At 51.1% G+C, this 20832-nt stretch overlaps 2 protein-coding genes across 4 annotated transcripts in view; one reads left to right on the top strand and one right to left on the bottom strand.

The window, feature by feature from the left end:
* Nucleotides 1-314: 314 nt before the first annotated feature.
* On the bottom strand, nucleotides 315-13594 carry MRPL21 (mitochondrial ribosomal protein L21). 2 transcript variants are annotated; one of them, XM_041774217.1, is made up of 7 exons: nucleotides 13367-13594; nucleotides 9600-9657; nucleotides 7259-7344; nucleotides 6047-6210; nucleotides 3336-3388; nucleotides 2319-2422; nucleotides 315-429 (listed from the first exon to the last, which is right to left on the bottom strand). In XM_041774217.1, exons 1-7 carry the CDS (start codon nucleotides 13464-13466, stop codon nucleotides 365-367), a joined length of 630 nt encoding a protein of 209 aa, XP_041630151.1. In that variant the 5' UTR covers nucleotides 13467-13594; the 3' UTR covers nucleotides 315-364. The 2 variants fall into 2 exon arrangements, with proteins under 2 accessions (XP_041630151.1, XP_041630152.1); XM_041774218.1 differs by lacking the exons at nucleotides 9600-9657; nucleotides 13367-13594 and adding an exon at nucleotides 6382-6442.
* IGHMBP2 (immunoglobulin mu DNA binding protein 2) overlaps nucleotides 13557-20832 on the top strand; it is a 24500-nt gene continuing 17224 nt past the window's right edge. The window contains exons 1-6 of one of the 2 annotated variants that reach the window (XM_041774216.1): nucleotides 14230-14254; nucleotides 15166-15335; nucleotides 17035-17249; nucleotides 17870-18053; nucleotides 18468-18565; nucleotides 20398-20561. In XM_041774216.1, the coding sequence (XP_041630150.1) occupies nucleotides 17246-17249; nucleotides 17870-18053; nucleotides 18468-18565; nucleotides 20398-20561 (450 nt within the window). In that variant the 5' untranslated portion in view covers nucleotides 14230-14254; nucleotides 15166-15335; nucleotides 17035-17245. Of the gene's footprint in view, nucleotides 13688-14229; nucleotides 14255-15165; nucleotides 15336-17034; nucleotides 17250-17869; nucleotides 18054-18467; nucleotides 18566-20397; nucleotides 20562-20832 lie in introns of those variants that run through there. The other variant, XM_041774215.1, reaches the window with a different exon arrangement.

Raw genomic sequence — 20832 nt, 5'->3', positions numbered from 1 at the left:
GTGCCCACCTTGCCAGAAGGTGGTGTGAGCTCCCAGGGCCCAGCTGTGTCCCCACACCACGCCCTGGGGCCCCGCCACCTGCAGTGGGGTGGATAGTGGACAGCAGCCAAGAACACGACTTTGTCTCTCAAACAAGCCTGCAGGCTGCAGCCCCCGGAGGGCCATGCTCGTGCTTCTTCCTGAATTCCAGGCTTCTCTTGCTCAGGGATGCTGCTGCTTACAGAACTAAGCTCACAGATGTGGCTGGCACTCAAGCTAGAAAAATCTATCACAGGAATGCAAAGCTTTTTATATAGAAATTCAGAAACTCGGTGTCCAGAAAACAGGGGTTTATTTTTACATTCTGTAAACATGAGCTTCAGGATCAGCACAAACATGGAGCGATCTCAATGGTGTTTACCCGAAGGACAGTCTGTGGGTTCACGATAACTGGAAGAGAGAGAACAGGGTCACAGCTTGGCCACGTCTGCGATGTTCATGAGCCACAGTGAGACCCTGTGGCCGGACCACCTGCTCTTTCCACGGGGGGTCGGCCTGGCACTGGCCCTCCCCAGGCGGAACCCAGGCCCCATGGGGACCCCGCTGGCCACGTGCCTGTCCTGCCCCATGCTCCGGGAGCCCAGTCAGAAGCAGCAGAGGGTGGAGGAGAGGCTCCTGTGAACCTGACCTGAGGCAGAGCCAGCCTACTCTGTCAGGGTATTTTAGCACCTCCCCAATACTGGCAGCTCAGGCCAGTGGTGATGAGGGTGACTGAGGACTGTGCATGCTATACACTTGCCAGACAGGATCCCACACCTGTGGGTCCTAGGCTTGAGGAGCCCCCACCTTACGGGGGGTTGTGACTTCCAGGGGTGCCTTCTGCAGGGATGGGCCTGTTCCTGCTTGTGGATTCATGGGGCTGTGGGGGGTGGCCACGGACTGGACCAAAGAAAGGTAATGGGGACAGGACAAGTTGGGGGGAGCACAGGCCAGGCCTCAACTGGCACTCCCTCAAGATGGGGGGGGGGGCAGAAAGCGGAGTGACAGCTGGTCTGGGACCTACCTGGGGCCTCCTATGACCCCATGTGTCCCAGGGCCCTCCATCTTGGATGTGTGGGGCCTGGCCCCCACCTGGGAGGCTACTGCCCTCACTCAGGAGATGCCCTCACTTTCCCGACCCCTCGCACCATAGTCTGAGACACACCCCTGCAGCGTGCCCCAAAGAACCACCGCAGGAGGCTTCCTCTCCTCTTCCCACTAACTGGCTGCTAAACCCACCCCAGGGGCCCCTCTGCTCCCTCACACCTGGCGGGAGGGGGGCACCCATGGGTGAGGTCTGTGCTGTGAAATCACCCCCTGACATTCACTGCTGCTGCTCTACTCCAGGTCTCCTTAGACCACATCAGGGCCACCTCCCCCCGCTGTGCAGCCCAAGTATTTGGACACCAATGGTTAGCATCTGCCCTGCCCCTGCTCCTGGCCCTCATGCTGTACCTGCCAGCACGTTATGCAGCTCCTGGGCTGACATACCCTGCCAGTTCCCTCTCTCGTCCATAGTCAGTTTTGCTCCTTCACTTTGACCCCTGACCTCACCCCTTCCCACCTGAACCTTCCCTCCCCCCTCCCCGCCGTCCCCAGGAGACCCCTGGACTTCCTGCCCAGCAGTGAGGCCATCAGACGGACGCTCACTTCATCACCAAGCCATGCTCTGCAGGGCCCTTCACCCTATGCTCCTCACCCCATCCCATGCTGGTTCTCCCTTCTCTGTCAACCAATGGCCCTCTTCCTCAGGCCTCCCTCCACCCCTGGATATATGTACCCAGAGGCACAAGGTCAGGTGTTGCTCAGGTCCCACCAGTTATCTAAGATTCCTTCCCGTTCTCGTGTGGAGTGGCAGTTTGCTCATGGCACTGCAGGGGGAATGCCCTGCTGAGAGAGGACTGCCTTGCCCCACCCCGTTTATTTGTCCAGTCTCCATGCTGGACGGGAGAGTCACCTCTGGTGCTTCTGGCACAAATGGTGCTGCCACTGATGCCCGTCTGTGTGTCATGGGACATGCTGTGCCAGTCTGAGGTGAAGGCAAATGTTCCCCTCCATTGTGACCTGCTGGCACATTGTGGTCCAGTGGCAGTGGCTGAGGTCCCAGGGCCTCTCCCTCCACACCCCTGCTCCGCTTAAGAGTGACTTCTACCTGCCCGGCCCAATCTGACCCAGAAGACCGGGGCTGAGCTCCGTCCCGTGTCTGTAGCCGCTGTCCCTGCCAGCAGCCACAGGACCGAGCATAGTGGGGGACCGAGCACAGTGGGGACGGGGCACCAGCCACACTTTGTCTAACTCACCTTTCTTCTTCCTGTAGTTTTTCCTCTTCTTAAATTTCATATTGATTTTTGGCCATGATTCTGTCTTTTCAATGACCGTGGCTTCTACTCGAACGAGATCCTTTCTAGAAAGAAGAAAATAAACAATGACCTACCTTCTTAATTATTTTTCAATCTTACTAATGGTGTGTAAGAATTTCCAAAACAAAGTTTTGCTTTATTTTCTGCTGATTATAAATTATACCCTCCCTGCAGATAATTTGAAAACCTCAAAGAAGCACGACAGAACAGTGTAGAAGGGGAGGAGGTGGGGGCAATGGGCAAAATAAGAGAAGGGGGGGCAGCCCAGGTGGCTCAGTGGTTTAGCACTGCCTTTAGCCTATGGTATGATCCTGAAGACCCAGGATCAAGTCCCATGTCAGGCTCCCTGCATGGAGCCAGCTTCTCCCTCTCCCTGTGTCTGTTCCTGTCTCTGTCTCTCATAAATAAATAAATAAAATCTTAAAAAAAAAAAAAAAAAGAAAAGAAAAGAAAAGAAAAGGGGACTAAGAGGTGTGAACTTCTGGCTGTGAAAGAAACCAGCCATGGGGAGGTGGCTCAGCACCAGGAATATGGTCCACAACACTGTAATCACTTTGGGAGGTGACCCAGGGCAATAGGCCCATGGCGGACTGCACTCGGTAATGTACCAAGACATCGTGTACACCTGACATGGATACGATACTGTATGTGAATTATAACCTGATACTAATAAAAAAGAACAGCACAGGGGCACCTGGTATCTCAGTTGGAGAAGTGTGGGACTCTTGATCTTGGGGTTGTGAGTTTGAGCCACAAGGGGGGGGGGGAGTGTTTACTTTAAAAAAAAGAGAAGAGAAGAGAAGAAAAAAGAGACAGGGTGTTCTGTCAACAAATCTTACAAGTCTCCACTGTAATAAATTGTAATAGAACAATGGTCTGGCCTGGGTGTCCTCTGCATGGCCTCCCTCACAGATCGTGCAGGCCCTAGACAAAGCCCAGCATTAGTGAGCACATTACCCAAGGAGTGGCTTGCCAAGTAACGTGAAGTTGTCAGCTCCAACCAATAGGACCTGGGAAATGAAATAGGCATGTTACCAACAAGTGACAGAAAAGTCAGTGACGCAAACAATGGAGCATGAGGAAGGTACCAGCCACCCAACAGCGTGCTACGGACTTGATCTGCCAGCCTACTAGCTGTTCCTCAGGGTTCAAACCAGCGGGAATGTGAGCCAGCCCCCAGGTGCTGAGCCACAGAGCTGCGGCTACCTCCCAGATAGGCCCATCAGTGCAGCCAGGACAAGTGTCGTTGAGTACCTGACTCAGTGATTGTGCATCCAGAGAAGAGTGTCAACCGCCTGTGTAAATAATGGTGGCTTTTTTTTTTTTTTAAACTTTTTATAGAAAGTTATATACAGGGAAAATCCTATTGCGGTGTCCTTGGAAGCAGTTTATAACACTGCTAATTCTGCCAAGATTTAGGTTCAAGTGTATTTTTTAAAGATTGCAAAATTCCACGTGGATGTTTCAGCAACTGTCCTTTGCACGACCAAGTATGGCCTCAGATGAAGACATCTTTGCATTACAAGGGCAGATGAGAAAAACACCCAATGACATAAAGCTTAAATATTTAAAGATGAAGTGTATTTTACAACATCAATGGACTTCATATGTTCGATGATGACAAATAATCAAAACACTGTATTACAGTCACTTTCAGGGTGACATGTTCTCTTCTACTGCATTCCCTAAGTTAGGAAAAACAGTTTGCATTAGGTGGTGGTTTCTATAATGTTTTTTTTTTTTTAATTGTTTTTTTTTAAAGGTTTTATTTATTTATTCTTGAGAGACACAGAGAGAGAGGCAGAGACATAGGCAGAGGGAGAAGCAGGCTCCACACAGGGAACCCGATGTGGGACTCAATCCCAGGACCCTGGGATCATGTCCTGAGCCAAAGGCAGATGCTCAACTGCTGAGCCACTCAGGCATCCCTATAATATTTTTGTTAATGTGAAATGTTTCAAAATGATATCTTTGTAGGGGGTACCTGGTTGGCTCAGTTCGTGGAATGCAGGACTCTCAATCTTGGGTCATAAATTTGAGCCTCATGTTGGGTGTAAATTACTAAAAAAAGAAAAAAAAGAAAAAAAAGAAGCAAATAAACTTAAGACTTAAAAAAAATTCCCTTTCAAAAATCTTCAGATACACCTCTAAAGTCTCCTACTTATTTCAGATGTTATATAGAGTAAATGTGCCCTTACCCATGAGCTCATGACAGAGCCACTGTCATTAAGGAGAAGTAAGCCCTCCTGGCTGTTGAAGCCCTATATGGTTAATTAGTTCAGCTCTGAGCTCAGTTCACCGGCTGTGAGAACATCTTAGAAACAGAGTTTAAGGGGGCGCCTGGGCGGCTCAGTGGTTGAGCATCTGCCTTTGGCTCAGGTTGTGATCCCGGGGTCCTGGGATCGAGTCCTGCATCGGGCTCCCTGCAGGGAGCCTGCTTCTCCCTCTGCCTGCGTCTCTTATGAATAAATAAATAAAATCTTGAAAGAAAGAAAGAAAGAAAGAAAGAAAGAAAGAAAGAAAGAAAGAAAGAAAGAAAGAAAGAAAGAAATAGAGTTTAAGGGGCATCTGGGTGGCTCAGTGGTTAAGTGTCTGCCTTCGGCTCAGGTCATGGTCCCAGGGTCCTGAGATCGAGCCCCGCGTCGGGTGAGCAGGGAGCCTACTTCTCCCTCTCCCTCTGTTGCTCCCCCTGCTTGTGCTCTGTCTCTCTGTCTCTCTCTCTCTGTCAAATCAATAAATAAAATCTTAAAAAAACCAGAGTTTTGGTTTAAGTACACAAAAACTCTGCAACCACAAAAGAGGAGTTTTAATCAATAAAAAAAACCATATATGCTATGTCATATTATGTTAGCAGTTAAACACATCCTAGAAAAACGATCTAATATAGAAAGCTCATATATACGTATATAAATATATATTAGAACTTATTAGAGAGAGAGTGAGTGGGTGAGAGAATGCACAGAGGGAGAGGGAGACACAGTCCCAAGCAGGCCCTATCTCGAGTGCAGAGCCCGATGTGGGGATTGATCTCCTGACTCTGAGACCACGACCTGAGCTGAAAACAAGAATCTGATGCTCAGCTGACTGAGCCACCCAGGCACCCCTGAAAACTTACATTTGATATACTTTTATAAATAGAATAAGAAAAAAACAAAGAGGTCTGCCCCAAACAACAAGAAGAATTGTAAGTGATGGGTAGAAATACCAGGCTAAACATGCAGACCAAGCAGTGTGGAATGGCTGGTAGACATACCAGTCCCTGGGAAATGCCTCTAAAACCAGTCCTTCTGCTTAAAAGCAGCAGCCATCAAGTCTAACACCACAGTAGTGTTCCTGCAGAAACACTTGCCCCGTAAGTGTGGAGCTGAAGCCCCGTCTGCAACCGGGATGCTCATTACGCTCTAAGGGAGGGTGCTCCTGAGACGGGAGCTCCATCAGCATACGTGTTTTCCTTGGAGGAAGGGTGGCCCGCCTTCCTGTGAGGGGAAGTCTCTTGAGCTGCCCTTGCAGTCCCTCGCCCTGCTGGGCTTCAGCCACCCCCAAGGGGACACCTGCCGTCTCCTGTCCGTTGGCTCTGCTTACCCTCTCCCGCTGACCTGAGGAAGGCTCCCCAGGATAGCACACCTGGTGACTGAACTCCTGGGGCACACAGACCCTGTTGCACTCACCTTCTCCAGCCGTATCCTCTCTCCACATGCAATGTCTAATTCGTTGTTGATTAAAATCAGGTCCTCAGAGGTCACCTTCCACTGGTGGCTGGCGAAGTGCACCACAGCAAACAGCCTGCCATACTGGCCTGTGGCGATCAGCTCGTTCACCTTCCCCACGACCTCTAGGAGCGGGGAGAAAGCAGGCCAAGTGGCCAGCCGGTCAGCTACTCACATTGGCACAGGCCTGCAGGGACAGTCATACAAGGCCCCAGGTCCCCTGCTCTCCCTCAGTGGGATGGGAAGTGGCGGTGGGGCTGCCGCCCATGATTCTCTAGCCTGAGCACTAGGTGTACCTGGCTCCATCCCTGTGATTCTGGGGTGGAAAGACCTTCACCCCATTGGATTCCCAGTTTTCTGTAAGAAAAAGCCAGAGGAGTAGCAAAGTGAGAGCAGAGGCCTTTTTGCAAACCAGGAAAAGCTAGAATTACACCCTGTGGAGGTAGGTCCACCTGGAAGCCTCTGCCCGCACAGCTCCGGGCTTCCACTGCCTCACCTCAGGTCGCGATCCCTTCTCTCCTGCCCTGTTCGCTGTCTGATAAGCATCTGTGAGCCCTGACCTGCCCAGCCTGGCCTGAGGCTGGGTGCTGGGACAGGAGTGTACGGTGCCTGCCCTGGAAAGAGTCAGGCCCGAGCTGCGCCCGGAGAAAGGGCAGAGCACTGTTTATCTGGCACCACATCTCAAACGGTACTTTAAAACCAGAAGATGCCACGCGCTGACCTGTGTTTCCAGCCTTGTAAGGCAAAGAGGACACCGCGCTCCCTCGTGGCAACGGTGGCCGGCCACATTGTCCCTCCTCACGGGACACGCTCTGGGTCGACAGGAATCCTGACACCCCGAGTTTCTCCAACTCCCAGGCTGCACCCACACCTACTGACCACCATGCACATGGTTCTTCTGATGGCGGAGAAATCTTTTCCTGCCACTGTGTTTCCACCAACAGCGTGGACAGAGGTGGAGCCGGGGGTCCTCCCTTGCTTACACTGCCTGCTTGGACTGTGGCTGGTGCTTGCGAGGGTTTGAATCTGTGTCAAGTGGCAAAAACGAGCCTGAGCATTCACACCGTGCTGAGTCTCAGGGCCCCTGGAAATGTGAGATCCTGTTCTGTGGCCAGGGGACCACCTTGTCAGGGGAGAAATGGGGGGTACTGCCCTCGTTTCCAAATCTGTTACCTGCATGGTGTCTGGTCTCCTCAGCTGGGTCTGGCAGGACAACTTCTGGCCAAGGTGGTGAACTCAGTGATGTTTTAGGAACATACCTGTAAAACAGATTTTACATGTACACGGCATGCCCATGGGAAAAGACAGTTCAGAATCTGTGAGAAACGGCTGTGCTCAAGCTGGGGGGACAGGGCTGTGCCTGCCATATGCTCCCAGGAGGCCCCGGGCCTGAGGGCGGTGACAAGCACAAGCTTGTTGCTGTGCTGTTGCTGCCATGTGGACACGGGACTCTCAGTACAGACTTGCCCTTCTGTTTGACCGCACATCCTCTCAGAAGGGCCACGTATTTCAAGAAACACCCACTAATTACTCAATAATCAAAACGGGAATTCCAACCATTTCATCCCAGAAGCACCCCTCCTTGGAATAACTACCCCCCTGGGCCGGTGGCTCATTCGAGAAGACTGGACTCTCTTTCTTAAGTGTCAGGACACATGTACTCTTAGAGGTGTGGGCTGCAACGATGCCCCTCCTTTGCCACCCCCAACGCTCCACCCGAAGGCAAGACATTCTCTGCCTCCCAACCGTGCTGCAGTGCCAGGAACACTTTGCTGCTCAGCCCTTACCTCTAACTCCTACCAGGTAAGAGTCCGCTTGGCCTTTGTGCACAGACAGGGGTTGGAACCCTGCCTCTGTCACCAGACTAACAGGACCTTGGCAACCATCTCACTATTCTGCGCTCCAGTTTCTTTCACTGAGCAAATGGGAACAAAAACACCTGTCCCCAGGGCTGTGCAGGATCAGGAGGGATGGTGTGCCCGGAAGGACCGGGCAGTGTGGAGATGCACGCGGGAGCAGTGCTGCTGCAGCCAGGGTCTGCTCCTCCCTCCGCTCGGCCTGGAGGAAACGAGCTGGGTGCATAGGGAGGGAGCACAGAGGCAAAAGGTGGCAGGGTCTTTCTAACTTCTTGATCTATTTCTGCCTTGAATTCCTGAAATCTATGGAGAGGGGAGAGCTCAGTAGCGCCCAAATTGAATTAAATTATTCAGAATGGTTTTAAAGCTTCTATTGCTGTTTGCCACCAGAGAGGGAAATGTCCGTCTTTCTGCTGCAGAGTTCCATCAGGAGCCCCACTTGGGTGCATACAACGAACGCTCCCCATGCTGTGGCTCTAAACACTTTGGTGTCAACCGGCCAAAAAATGAAACTGAGCTCATCCACTGTGCTAATCTCAGGGCACCTGGAAACACATTCCCACCCTGTGGCCAAGCAATGATCTCTGACAGACAAGGAGGAGGAGAGTCCAATCGTGGGAGCTCTGGTCCCCTTGCTGGGCCCAGCCCTCCCCGTGAGACAGACTATAAGACAACAGATGCTAGAGACCTGGAACTCATGGGGGAAAGAGAAAGATTAACTCAAATTAACTAATGTTCTGCCTTAGGATATCTCTCTCTCTAATCTGATTCTGTTTTTCGACTTCATCTTTTGAGAAACATAAAAGCCCCCGGAATCTTCCCACTTCTGAGTCGGGAATGCAGGAGCAGCTGATACCCCGTAACAACTCATGGTACGCCAAGCACTGTCCTAAGCTCTTTAAATGTGAACATTTATTGAACGTGCACAGGACTCCACTGAGAGAGATACTAATACCATATCCATCTTGCACGAAGCTCAGAGTGGACTACTTTGCTCATGGGCCCCTGGGTTGTGAGGAGTGGGACTGGGACAGGACCAGGAGCTTCCTTACTCTTCACTGTTACCCTCTACTGCTTTTGGATATTCTTACTGGGAATTTGGGTGGGATTTTGTCAAATTTACCTTCTGTAGTTTACATTAAAGGTTTTTTTCTCCCTGGGGTGCCTGGGTGGCTCAGTCGGCTAAGCATCCAACTTCTGATTTCAACTCAGGTGGTAATCTTAGGGTCCTGGGACCCAGCCCTGTGTTTGGGCTTCAGGCTCAGCTAGGAGTCTGCTTGAGATTCTCTCTCTCCTTCTTTTTCCCCCTCCCAAAGTAAATAAAATCTTAAAAAAATAAAAAAAAGATTTTTTTCCTCTAAGAGTGATATTTTAATACTGAATATGCTCTTCCAAGGGATATTTAAGTTCTTCCTAAAAATTCTGATCCAACCTTCTTGTGATTCTAGCTCTCCGGTCAGAAGCCTCTAATTAGGAGCACATTCATCTTTGGACTCTGGATGTTCCATGGATGTTTATGTCAAGAGTTCTAGAAAAATACTATCAAAAAAGGTATGAGAAAATGTAAATATCATTGAAAACCCACACATAGGCTGTTCTGACTTTAGAAAGATAGTCCTACAAAGGAAGAGTCACTCAAACCCATGTTTTGACATTACCCTTGTGGAACTGAAGTACTCTGCGAACCAAATCTTTGGGAAGCAGATCCCAGGGAAGCTGAGGAAACAAGAAACAGTGATCATTAGTGGTAAGAAATGCCACTGCTCTTACAAAGTGAAATGGACAACTGCGATTGTTGGTGCTGGAGTTGGAGCACCAGGTCACGTGTCTGTGGAAAATATCTCTGTTGACAAAGCTAAAACACCATTGCTTGTGGTTATTACTTGTGTGTGTCCATCTGTTCATCACACCATTGAAAAGGGCCTAAAACAAGAACCCTCACCCACTGACCTGTTCCTTGATCGCCAAGTGCCCCATAGGGTCAGATGCTGTTCTCCGCCTCCCAGACGGCCTGAGGAGCCCATCTCCTGCTAGGCTCACCCATGTTGTCCCTCCCAAATGGAGTTGGTTTCTGTGACCAATGACATGTGGCAGATGTGATAGCACAACACTTCTGAAATTACCTTATAAAAGACTAGAATGGAGGCCGCCTGCCCATGGCTAAGGTTGTGAGCTGGGAAACAGAAGATCCCGCCCCCAGCAGACAGCCTGAGGGCAACTTGAGAGCCAGAACCACCCAGCTAACCTGTTCCTGTACTACTCCTGACCATTGGAAATGGTGGGACATGACAAATGTCAACCACGCTAAGCTGCCAAGTTTTGGGGTGACTTATTATGCAGCAGTAGATGACTAATACACCAAGGGACAAAGGCCCAGAAATCAAATGTGGAGCTTAGGAGAGAAAAGGAGAGGATAGCAACTCAGTAACTGTTGAGGATTTATTTATTCATTTCCTCTAAAGATGTCCTGTTACTGAAGTTTCCTCTATGGGGGCCCCTGGCTGGCTTAGTTGGTAGACTATGCAGCTCTGGATCTCGGGGTCGTGAGTTTGAGCCCCACACTGGGTGTGGAGTCTACTTAAAATGAATTAAAAGTTTCCTCTATCTAGTTCTTTGAGTTGTCGTTATGAATATTGAATCCCGCCAAACATTTCTTGCATCTACGATGTGTTTTATTTTTATTTTTTATTTTTAAAGATTTTATTTATTTATTCATGAGAGACAGAAGCAGGGAGAGAGGCAGGCTCCATGCAGGGAGCCGGATGTGGGACTTGATCCCAGGACTCCGAGATCACACCCTGGGCCGAAGGCAGGCGCTTAACCGCTGAGCCACCCAGGCGTCCTGCATTTAGTTTTTTTTTTTTTTTTTTTTAAATATTGAGCTATAATGTACTTTCCATGAAATTCACCCTATTACAGCTACCTCTTAGCAGGTGTTCCCAATTATTGGTATCTTGGGCTGGGTTCTCCTCTACTACCTTGCTGTGCCTGGGGTTTAGATCTTCGTTCGGCCTTATCTCTTCTTTTTCTGGGACCATTCCTCAGGTGATTGTATCTAGATGAATGGATTTAAGTATCTTGTTTACACTGGTGACTCCCAGTTTTACACCTGCAGCCTGGATTTGACCACCGACTTGTCCATTTGCTGTCACCACTTGCAAGTCTGACAGGCATCTCAAAACCTGCAAAGGCTCCAGATTCACCCTCATGCCTGCTTCTCCTCCCCATCTCACAAAATGGCAATGTCACCTTTCTAGTTGCTCAGGCCAAAAAATCTCGGTCACTCTTGACCCTTTCCTCTCTCACATCCTCAGAGCTATCAGCAGATCAGCTCTCTCTTTGAGATCCAGGGTCTGACCACCTAAATCCCCCAAGCCACCATCAATCACCTCTTGCTAGAATTATTACTAATACCCTGCTCTCCCCATTACCTCCCTTCTCTGTGCAGCAGCTAGAGTGACCCTGTGAAAACTCAGGTCAGATCTTGTCACTATTTTGCCAAAACTCTCCAAGAGCTTCCTATTTAATTCAGAGAAAAAGCCAAAACCCTCACAAGGGCTTACAGGGCATGGGCAGTGTGATGCCCCCTTTCTCTCTTGCTCGCTTTGAGCCCATCTCTCAGACTCTACCTCTTGTTCATTCTGCACCTGCCACCCTGGCTTCCTGGCTATTCTCGGAACATGCTAGGCACATGCCAAGTGCCTGCCTCGAAGTGTGTGTGCCTTGGCTGCTCTTCCTCTGAAACCTCCCTCCCCCATTCTCGCTGGGTGTCCACTCAAACACCATCTCAGTAGAGAGGTCTTCCTGGACTATCCTATTTAAAATTGACTCTCTCCCACCCACTTCATGCTTGATTTTTCTCCCCAAGACTCACCAGCTTCTAATACACTACGTAATTTATTTTTAAAAATTTCCTGTCTTGGGCAGCCTGGGTGGCTCAGTGGCTTAGCGGCGCCTTCAACCCAGGGCCTAATCCTGGGGTCCTGGGATCAAGTCCCATGTCGGGCTCCCTGCATGGAGCCTGTTTCTCCCTCTGCCTGTCTCTCTGCTTCTCTCTCTGTGTCTCTCATAAATAAACAGAATCTTAAAAAAAAAAAAAGTTGCCTGTCTTTCCACAGCCACTCTTCCCCCATCAGAATACTAGCACCATTAAGAGCAGGAATTATTTAAGTTTACGATGTATTCCACCCCTCCCCCCATCAGTGCTTGCGGGTAAGAGGTGCTCAGTAAATGGTGGGTGAATGAATGAAGCCCTGGTTGGAATATGCCCTGACAGTGGACTCTGCGCCTCCCTTGGAAGCCACCTCCTTGTAACTCTCATCTACGACCTTGGCTCAGTCCAGGACCCCGGAAGGAACAAATGTGCTCCCTCCTCTCCCGTGGGGTCGTCCTACAGCTCTGAGCACTGTGGGGTCTTCCATCCTGTTCCCCTCTCTCACTCCTCAAGGACCTGGCTGCTTTCCATTCTGGTCACCTTCTCTGAACTCCACGTTACCTGTGTTTCTTAAAGCGGGGAGTGTGGAATTGAACACAGCATTCCAAAGGCGGTCTTATGTCAGGACAAGGGAATAACTTCCACTGCTTTTGTAAAACTGTCCCTCCCTCCCTCCCTAAACCTAACTTTTACTCATGGAAAACGTCAAACACACGAGAAAGTAAAGAGGACAGAACCGAGAGTCCAGAGCCTTCACGCAGATTCAACGGTTATCAACTCGCGTTGCACATTTTTGGGTGTACACGGTCTCTGGCCCAACTTTGCAATTATTTTTAAGTCAATCACAGATACACTGCTTGAGCAGCAAGGATGTCAACATGCTTCCACAAAAAGAAAATATTCTTTAAAAAACACATCACTGAAGCACTGTTCTTTCTAAGGAGAACAATTCTTCAATATCCGCAAATGTACACTTAGACCTATTTTTAAAAAGATCTTACTTGTCTATTCAGGACGAACACAGAGAGAGGCAGACGTGGGACTGGGTCCCAGGACCTCGGGATCGCGACCTGGGGCGCAGAGAGACCTCAGCCGCCGGCCACCCAGGCGTCCCCGGGCCTATTTTGAAGACATGGTTGGGGGCAGTGGGTGGCTCAGGTTATGATCCCTGGTGGCCGGCCCGAGCCCCGCACCGGGCTCCCCGCTCTCCGGCTCCCTCTGCCCCTGCTCCTGTGCGCGCGCGCGCTCTGTCTCTCAAATAAATAAAATCGGCACGCCAATCATTTCAAGCACAGATAGTGCCTTTGGCGAATGTCACTGCTAACGAAAGGCGCCAGGCCGAGCCTGGGCTGCCCCGACTGCAAGGCCAGCGCCGTGCTGGTCACCGCGCCGACAGCAAGCGGCCAACGGGGCGCTTCCGCCGAAGGCATGGGGCGGACGCGGACCCGCACGCCCCGCTGCCCGCCTCTCACCCCGCCGCCCGCCTCTCACCGGCTCCGGGCCCTGCGGCTCTCGGGCCGCGGCGGCTGCACGCGCACAGCAGCCGTCGGAAGCACACGGGCACGGCCCGGGCCGCCACGGCCGCCGCCATCTTCCCGCAGCCTCGGCCGGAAGCGGAAGCGGAAGCGACGCGCGCCTTGTGCGTCGACGCACGGGGTCCGGCCGGGAACTCCGCCCCGCGCGGCGGCGGGACCTCCGCGGCCCCGGGCCCGGCCGGTCGGCGGCCATGGCCTCGACGGCCGTGGAGAGCTTCGTGACCAAGCACTTGGACCTGCTGGAACTCGAGAGAGACGCGGAGGTCGAGGAGCGCAGGTAGGGGGCGGCCGGCGGGGCCCCGGCGCTCGCGGCGCGGGTTGGCGGCCCTTGGGTCCTTTCTTTTCAGCCTGGAGCCCCCGCCCCCAAGTGTCCAGCCGGGTCCAGCCTGTTCGCGGCGCGTCTTCGGCGCTTTGCCTCCCTCGGGGCGGGGCGGGTCGCCGGCTGAAGCGGCAGCAGCCCGCGGTCTTCCTGCACCCCCGGCTCTTTGATCCTCCGCTGCTCTGGTCTGAGGCTGCGACGCCGAGCGGCCCCGTAGCGCCCCCCAGGTGCCGGGGGACGGGCCGGGGGCCGGGCAGCCGCGGTCCGGGGTTCGCGCCAGGTCCCTGCTGCGGGCGGGGCTTTGATTCGGAGCAGAGCTGCTGCGGCCCTGCCGACCTGGGCGGCACCCCGGCTCCTTCGTGCGTGGCCGTGGGACACTGCAGGTCACACCTCCGAGCCGTGGCCACCGGCTTGTGACGGGACTCGCTGAGCTCCAGTTGGTCTGCGGTGAGGCGCTGGGCTCGGTGCCCCGCGCACAGGGAGGCCCGCGGCGGCGGCGGCGGCGGCGGCGGCGGCCGGGCTCAGGTCGAGGGGGCCTCGCGGGCGGGCCCGTGGCCTGTTCTGTGTGCGGAGGACGGCTCTCTGCACGCCTAAGTGGGGGTGTTAACCCTGAAAGTAAAACAGCCTTTTTTCTTTTCTTTTCTTTTTTTTTTTTTTTTTACCAGCGAGATGAGTTTATTCGTAATAGCAGAGAATTGCAGTTCCGGCCAAGGAAGCTGTGGCACAAACTGGATTAGTGCCGCAAAAGCAGGAGAAGGAGGCAGTGGGAAGGGCTGTTTGGAATAGAAGTCTGTCACGGGAAGGCCGGCGCTCCCTGGCTGAGCGCAGGGCCGGTGGATTTCTCGCAGGGGGTGTGATGTGCATCTTTCCCGTCGTGGGGTTGAGGCTTCGGTGCCATCAGGGTCCGTAGCTGACGTGGAACGGGGCAGCTCCCCTCTCTGGCCTCCCTGCTCCATCTTAGTGAGGTCTTCCTTTGTTACCTTTCAAAGGGGAGTGACTAGATTTGTATTTTAGGTGGACTGCTTGGGTGCTGCCGCTTGCGACCGGTCAGGGCAAGCCCCCGAGGTCAGGCAGGAGGCAGGAGGCTCTGTCTGGTCCAGATGAGGAGGCGGTATGGCTTGAGCCCGGGTTATAGTGGTGAGGATGAGAGGCAGACGTGGATTCGTGAGGTTACAGATGGTGGACTTGGCAGGGGGCACTGATGGACTGAGTGACATGGGGGGAACCAGTGCAGGTGGATCAGGTAAAGGGAACTAGCTCTGCCAGCGCGAGGGGATGGGGGAGGCTCAGGACGCAAGGGGCAGATGCAGAGCCTCTGTGGGTCTTATTTGGTGCCTTTGTCTGCTTTTCTCTCCCTTTTACATTCCTTCTGTGTGGGCTGGAATAAATGCTGGGGAAGTGTAAATATTGAACTCTCAGTGTTGGATGTCTTCCAGGTCCTGGCAGGAGAACATCTCCCCAAAAGAACTCCAGAGCCGAGGCGTCTGTTTGCTGAAGCTGCAGGTTTCCAGCCAGCGGACTGGGCTGTACGGGCGGCTGCTGGTCACCTTAGAGCCCAGGAGATGCACATCTGCTGCGGTGCTTCCCAGCAACAGCTTTACTTCGGGTCTGTGCATTTGCAATGTAGGCGTATATTTTGTGCTGCTGGTCTCCATGCTGTGACTTTTACTCTTGTGAGCGCCAGCTTACATGTGACTAGTTGGAGAATAAAGCAGTGCAGCAAAGAACTCTTAGTTGGAAGGTCACAACCTCTGTGGCTCTTTGGTAGTCTGGGTCAGCACTGTCCGCGGTGGCAGCCACCTGCCGTGTGTGGTTGAGATGTGGGTAGTGATTGCCACATGTGTGCAGTGCACACCAGATTTTGAAGTTCAAGTACAAAGAAATATAGATAATCTCTATCTATAGAGACGTTTTTGGAAACGTGACACATGTTGAATGTATATTGGCATTAAAATATGTTGTTATTAAAACCAATGTATTTTTAAAACAATTTTTCTATCACGGCCCCTAGAAACTGTGACATTACACAGGCCTGTCATCGTATTTGTCTTGGACAATGAGGACACAGTGTTCATAGCTCCATGTTCCCTGGCTTCTTGTGCCAGGAGTACTTGAAGTACACTCGTGCCAACCCTGCTGGAGAGGACGAGCAGCTGGGAGAAGCTGCTGAACCACCCACCAAGGGCACCTGTTTAGCTCTCAAACCTGGAGACAGCAGCACCAGTGGTTCTGTACTTGCTCTAGAAGAGTCTCCGCTGTGTTTTGGTGCTGACGGGTTTTTGATTTCATATTCTGATTGGCCAAACTCTTGCCCACAGTTGTTGGAATACTAGCTGGAATTGGAGACGGGATGAAGAGGGGCTGCTGGTTGGCATCAGGTCTACATGTTCTTGTTAAGTGAGGCTGCTGTCTGCCGACAGGGACTGGGGGCGTTACAGTGGCAACTTTCTGTTACACTGTTTCACTGTCACAGTCCAATATCCATGCGGGCGGGGGTGGGTGGTGGGGGTGGTGGGTGGGTGTTGTAAATCTGAAAACAAAAAGTAAAAATATATTCAGTCGTATATTCAGTTGGCCAGCATTGTGGAGTATGACCCCAGAGACTAGTGAAGGGTTCATAAACAGGAAGTCAGGGGCAGGGGCATTTATGTGGAAAAGCATTGGGCCAAAAATTTGATGTGTCGATGCAGGTGTTGATCAGATTGAGGTAGGGTTGTTACTTTTTCATCTTCTGAAGAGCAGTTTTAAGGCTCAACTTAGAAATATCAGTTCTGGAACATGGGACCCTATGCAGGGTACTGGTGGGGAGGTGGTCCCAGGAGGCATGGGATCCTGTGGTTGCGCACACAGAGCCAGACCCTGCCCCAGGAGTGTTGTTGCCCTGTGCTCTTTGTCTCTATAAAGTTGAGGGAAGGTGCCAGAGAAAAGGTTCAAGGTAGAGATGAAACTCATTGCCTGGAAGAAAAGTAGCCCAAGCTAAGGGTGTGTCTGGTGCCTGGTTGACTTGTGGCATATACTTTCCGACACAGAATAAATAGGGTGTAAATATGTGAGTGGCTCTGGCTTTCTCTCACAGTGGAGTCTGTTTTGGTCAGAACAGTCTTCTGTTCCAGGTGATGAAAACCCAAGCCAAACTGGCTTGGGTACGAAGGATGGCGTTGGTTGCAATACTGGAAGGTTGGCTTCAGGGCTTTTGGGAGGTTGCTTAGGCTTCACTTCTCTCCATTTCTTGGCTTTGCCCTCTTCTGGGTTGGCTCCTTCTCAGGTGACACATCATAGTGGTTCTGGCCCCAATTTGCTTTCAGGTTCCTGGTCCGGCCAGACAGACGGAGGAGGGCCTCTTTGCAGATGCCAATCAAAAGTCTCATTGCATCTCAGGGCGTCAGATTTGGTCTGTGCTCATCCCTGAACAGTCTCCGTGGCCAGGGACGGACATGGGATGCAGTGACTGGCTGAGGCATAGGTTGTATGCTCTCTCCCTGGCATCAAGGGAAGGCCCTCAGGATCACCTAGCAGATGGGTAAATCCCCCAGCATTGCCATGGGAAGTGGAGAGATCCGTGCTGAGTGGTCAGCAAATGACCTCCCTTCCTCCTTTGTCGATGTTCCTATTCTTCCTGGAATGTTTCTCCTAGATGTGCTTGAGGGCTCCACTTTGTTCAAGCCCCATCCTGCTTACCTGTCACCACTCAGAGGAACCCTTGTCATACAGTGTTTCTAAAGTGACGCCCTCATCCCTCCATCCCCTCCTGGGGGGGCTTCATCTTTCCTTTTTTTTTTTTTTTTCATCTTTCCTTAAAGCCTTCGGTGCAGATGTCTGTGTCTTATTTCTAATCAGACCAGTGCCTGGAATAGCGCCTGGCACAGAGCAGGCACTTTAAATGTTTTCTTGACTGGCATGTTTGCTGTAAACACTTCATTGATTTCAAGTCAATTTTTATATATAATTTAGGTGCTGGTTAAAAAACTTTTACTATTAAAAAAAAACTTTTATTGCTACCGATTGCATTTCTTTTTTTTTTTTTTTTTTCATTTCTAAAGACAATACGGATAGGATATTTGAAATACTCTGGAATTTATTATATAAAATAGGTCACGGTTTAACTGTGCACAGCATTTGTGTAACTTTTTGCTTCTATAGGCGATATAGTGGGTCTGTATGATGAAGGCAATCAGCTGGCCACAGGGATCCTGACCCGGATCACACAGCGATCAGTCACGGTAGCCTTTGATGCGTCCCATGATTTCCAGCTGAGCTTGGACCGGGAGCGGGCCTACAGACTGTTAAAACTTGCCAATGACATCACTTACAAGCGACTGAAAAAGTAAGAGTTTGTGTGACTGGGAATCAAGTTTTCTTTTTCTCTTTCTTTCTTTCTTTCTTTCTTTCTTTCTTTTTTTTTTTTTTTTAAAGATTTTGCTTATTCATGAGAGACAGGCGGAGACATAGGCTGAGGGAGAAGCAGGCTCCCTATGGGAAGCCTGATGCAGGACTTGATCCCAGGACTCTGGGATCACATACTGAGCCACCCAGGCATCCTATTTTCTTCCAGTACTGCACACTTACCTGACTGCTTGCCTCTGTGGGTGGAAGAGAGCAATTGTGTTGAGTGTGGAGTCTGTGTGGGCCCCTCACAGGATATGGAGGCTGCAGGTGGTCCTTGCTGGGCAGAGGGTTGGGCACAGATTCAATATTTGGTGTTCACCACACTCCTAACTCTAGTTTTCTCTGTTGGCAGGGCTCTGATAACGCTAAAGAAGTACCATTCTGGCCCCGCGTCCTCACTCATAGAGGTCCTCTTCGGCGGATCAGCCCCCAGTCCTGCCAGCAATATAGGTAAGAACCTTTGTGTGTTCTTTTCTGATCGAGGTTCTTACAGAAACACCGAGAACAGCAGGACCCAGGGTGTTTGAGAGTTCGAGGATGTACAGTTAGAAGGTATCTGTCTCTCTTTTTTTTAAATTTTTATTTATTTATGATAGAAAGAGAGAGAGAGAGAGAGAGAGAGAGAGAGGCAGAGACGCAGGCAGAGGGAGAAGCAGGCTCCATCCACCGGGAGCCCGACGTGGGACTTGATCCTGGGTCTCTAGGATCGCGCCCTGGGCCAAAGGCAGGCGCCAAACTGCTGTGCCACCCAGGGATCCCTCTCTCTTTTATAAATTAAAAGTCTACTTTAAATTTCTCGGAATGAGTCATATGGACTGACCTCTTGTGCATTTAGTGCAAGGAAGCAGCTCATTCTGTTGACTTCACTACGTTCTCTGGAGATGTGAGGATGTTCTAGCTCAGTGATGTGGAAATAGGATGGTTGAGTGTTTGTGTTTAATAGTGTTTTTGTGTTTGTTTGAAAAGTCCCAATTCTTAAGTGCATTTGGTCATTTCTCAGCATCCTTCAAATTGAAGGTCACTTATTTCTGATGAGAAGAGTAATAGAGTATGTGTTAATCATAGGATATTTGGAAATAAGTAAGTACATTTGCAGGGGAACAGATCCCTCAGGAACCTGCCATCTGGAGTTAGCCAGTTAGCTAATACTTGTGTATATTCTAGTTTTTCCACGTGGAGCACTCTGTCTTTTACATACAGACATGTATGCACACATGTGCACTGGGACTTTGGGTCAGGTGGTCCTTTGCTGCTTTCTAGCTTTGTGTCAGTCTGGCCAGCCCAGATCAGGGCACTGTGCCTGGGAGTTCTGCTCACTCATGGGTCGGGTGTCTCCCTGCAGCCGGTGCCCTATAGAGCTGGACACATAGCTGCTGCTCTCTGAGCACAGAGTACACGAGGCAAATAATTGGTCTTCATTATAGAAGATTCAATGAGAAGACACGATTCCAAAATTTGCTAATTCCTTTTTGTCATTTGTTTTTGTCACTTTATGGGCACTTAAAAAGGGGCAGCAGGGTAGAAAAACTAACTTATTTTAATTTTTACTTATTTTACTTTTATTTTTTGTGAGAGTTGAGCATACATGGAGGGGAGGGGCAGAGGCAGAGAGAGAGAGAGAATCCTTTTTTTTTTTTTTTTTAAGATTTTTGATTTATTTATTCATGAGAGATACAGATAGGCAGAGACACAGGAAGAGGGAAAAGCAGGCTTCATGCAGGGAGCCCGATGTGGGACTCGATCCTGGGACTCTGGGATCACGCCCTGAGCCATAGGCAGATGCTCAACCACTGAGCCACCCAGGCATCCTGAGAGAGAAAATCCTAAGGAGATTCCCTACTGAGTCCGGGGGCTCAATCTTACGACCTCGAGATCATGACTTGAGCTGAAATCAAGAGTCAGGTGCTTATCGGACTGAGCCCCCTAGACACCCCTACTAGAAATAGATTCCAAGAAACCTTTCTTTCAGAAAGGTCTGTTACTGTGTAGCATAAGTTGTCAAACTTCTTAAATAAAGGGATGGATTGTAAATATGTCAGGCTTTGTGAGCTGATGTAGCAGCCAGAGACAAGCATATGTGAGCGGGTGTGGTTGGGTCCCAGGGAAACTGGACTTGGGAAAACACGCAGCAAGCTGGATCTGCTTCCTGGGAGGAACCACCAGAGGACCAAGCGGACTGATTTTGTCTGTTGGCAAGTTCCTGGGAAGGGTCAGTGCCTTCTGCCAGGAGGAAGTACCGAGTGGCATGGAGCCAGAGCCTAACACTGCTGTCTCTCCTGTAGAGCCGCCACTGTTCTGCAACACCTCCCTGGATGCCTCCCAGAAGGAAGCAGTCTCCTTTGCGCTGTCCCAGAAAGAACTTGCCATCATCCATGGGCCTCCTGGCACCGGGAAAACCACCACTGTGGTCGAGATCATTCTTCAGGCTGTGAGACAGGGCTTAAAGGTGAGCTATGGGTGCTGCTGCCCCATCAGGATGGATGTGCTCCTTGTGCCGGGCTCGCAGGAGCTTGGCTCGCAGGTGCTTGGCTTGCAGGTGCTCAGCTGGATTCAGGCCCAGTCAGGAGTGTTCGGAGCACCTACCAATGGCGCATTGGACTTGGCCCGCCCTGACTTCTGAGAGCTGCAGGGGGCATGGGAAGGGGGAGCACGCTTGGGAGTGCCGGTCTGGGGCTCTGAGAGAGGCTCTGCTCAGCGCACTTGCCATGCTCACACTG

This window comes from Vulpes lagopus, chromosome 11 (assembly GCF_018345385.1).
Source record: "Vulpes lagopus strain Blue_001 chromosome 11, ASM1834538v1, whole genome shotgun sequence".
Taxonomy (NCBI): domain Eukaryota; kingdom Metazoa; phylum Chordata; class Mammalia; order Carnivora; family Canidae; genus Vulpes; species Vulpes lagopus.
Note: the sequence above shows the minus strand (reverse complement) of the source record. Positions and strands in the feature narration are given on the sequence as shown.

Excerpts from the sequence above, each read along its gene's own strand:
- MRPL21 (XM_041774217.1), bottom strand. The coding sequence starts at position 13,466 with ATGGCGGCGGCCGTGGCGGCCCGGGCCGTGCCCGTGTGCTTCCGACGG. Across the intron at positions 6,211-7,258 it reads GGAGACCAGACACCATGCAG|AGGTCGTGGGGAAGGTGAAC; the intron begins GTAACAGATTTG and ends CCCCGCTCCTAG. Across the intron at positions 2,423-3,335 it reads CTTGGCAAGCCACTCCTTGG|AAAGGATCTCGTTCGAGTAG; the intron begins GTAATGTGCTCA and ends TCTTCTTTCTAG.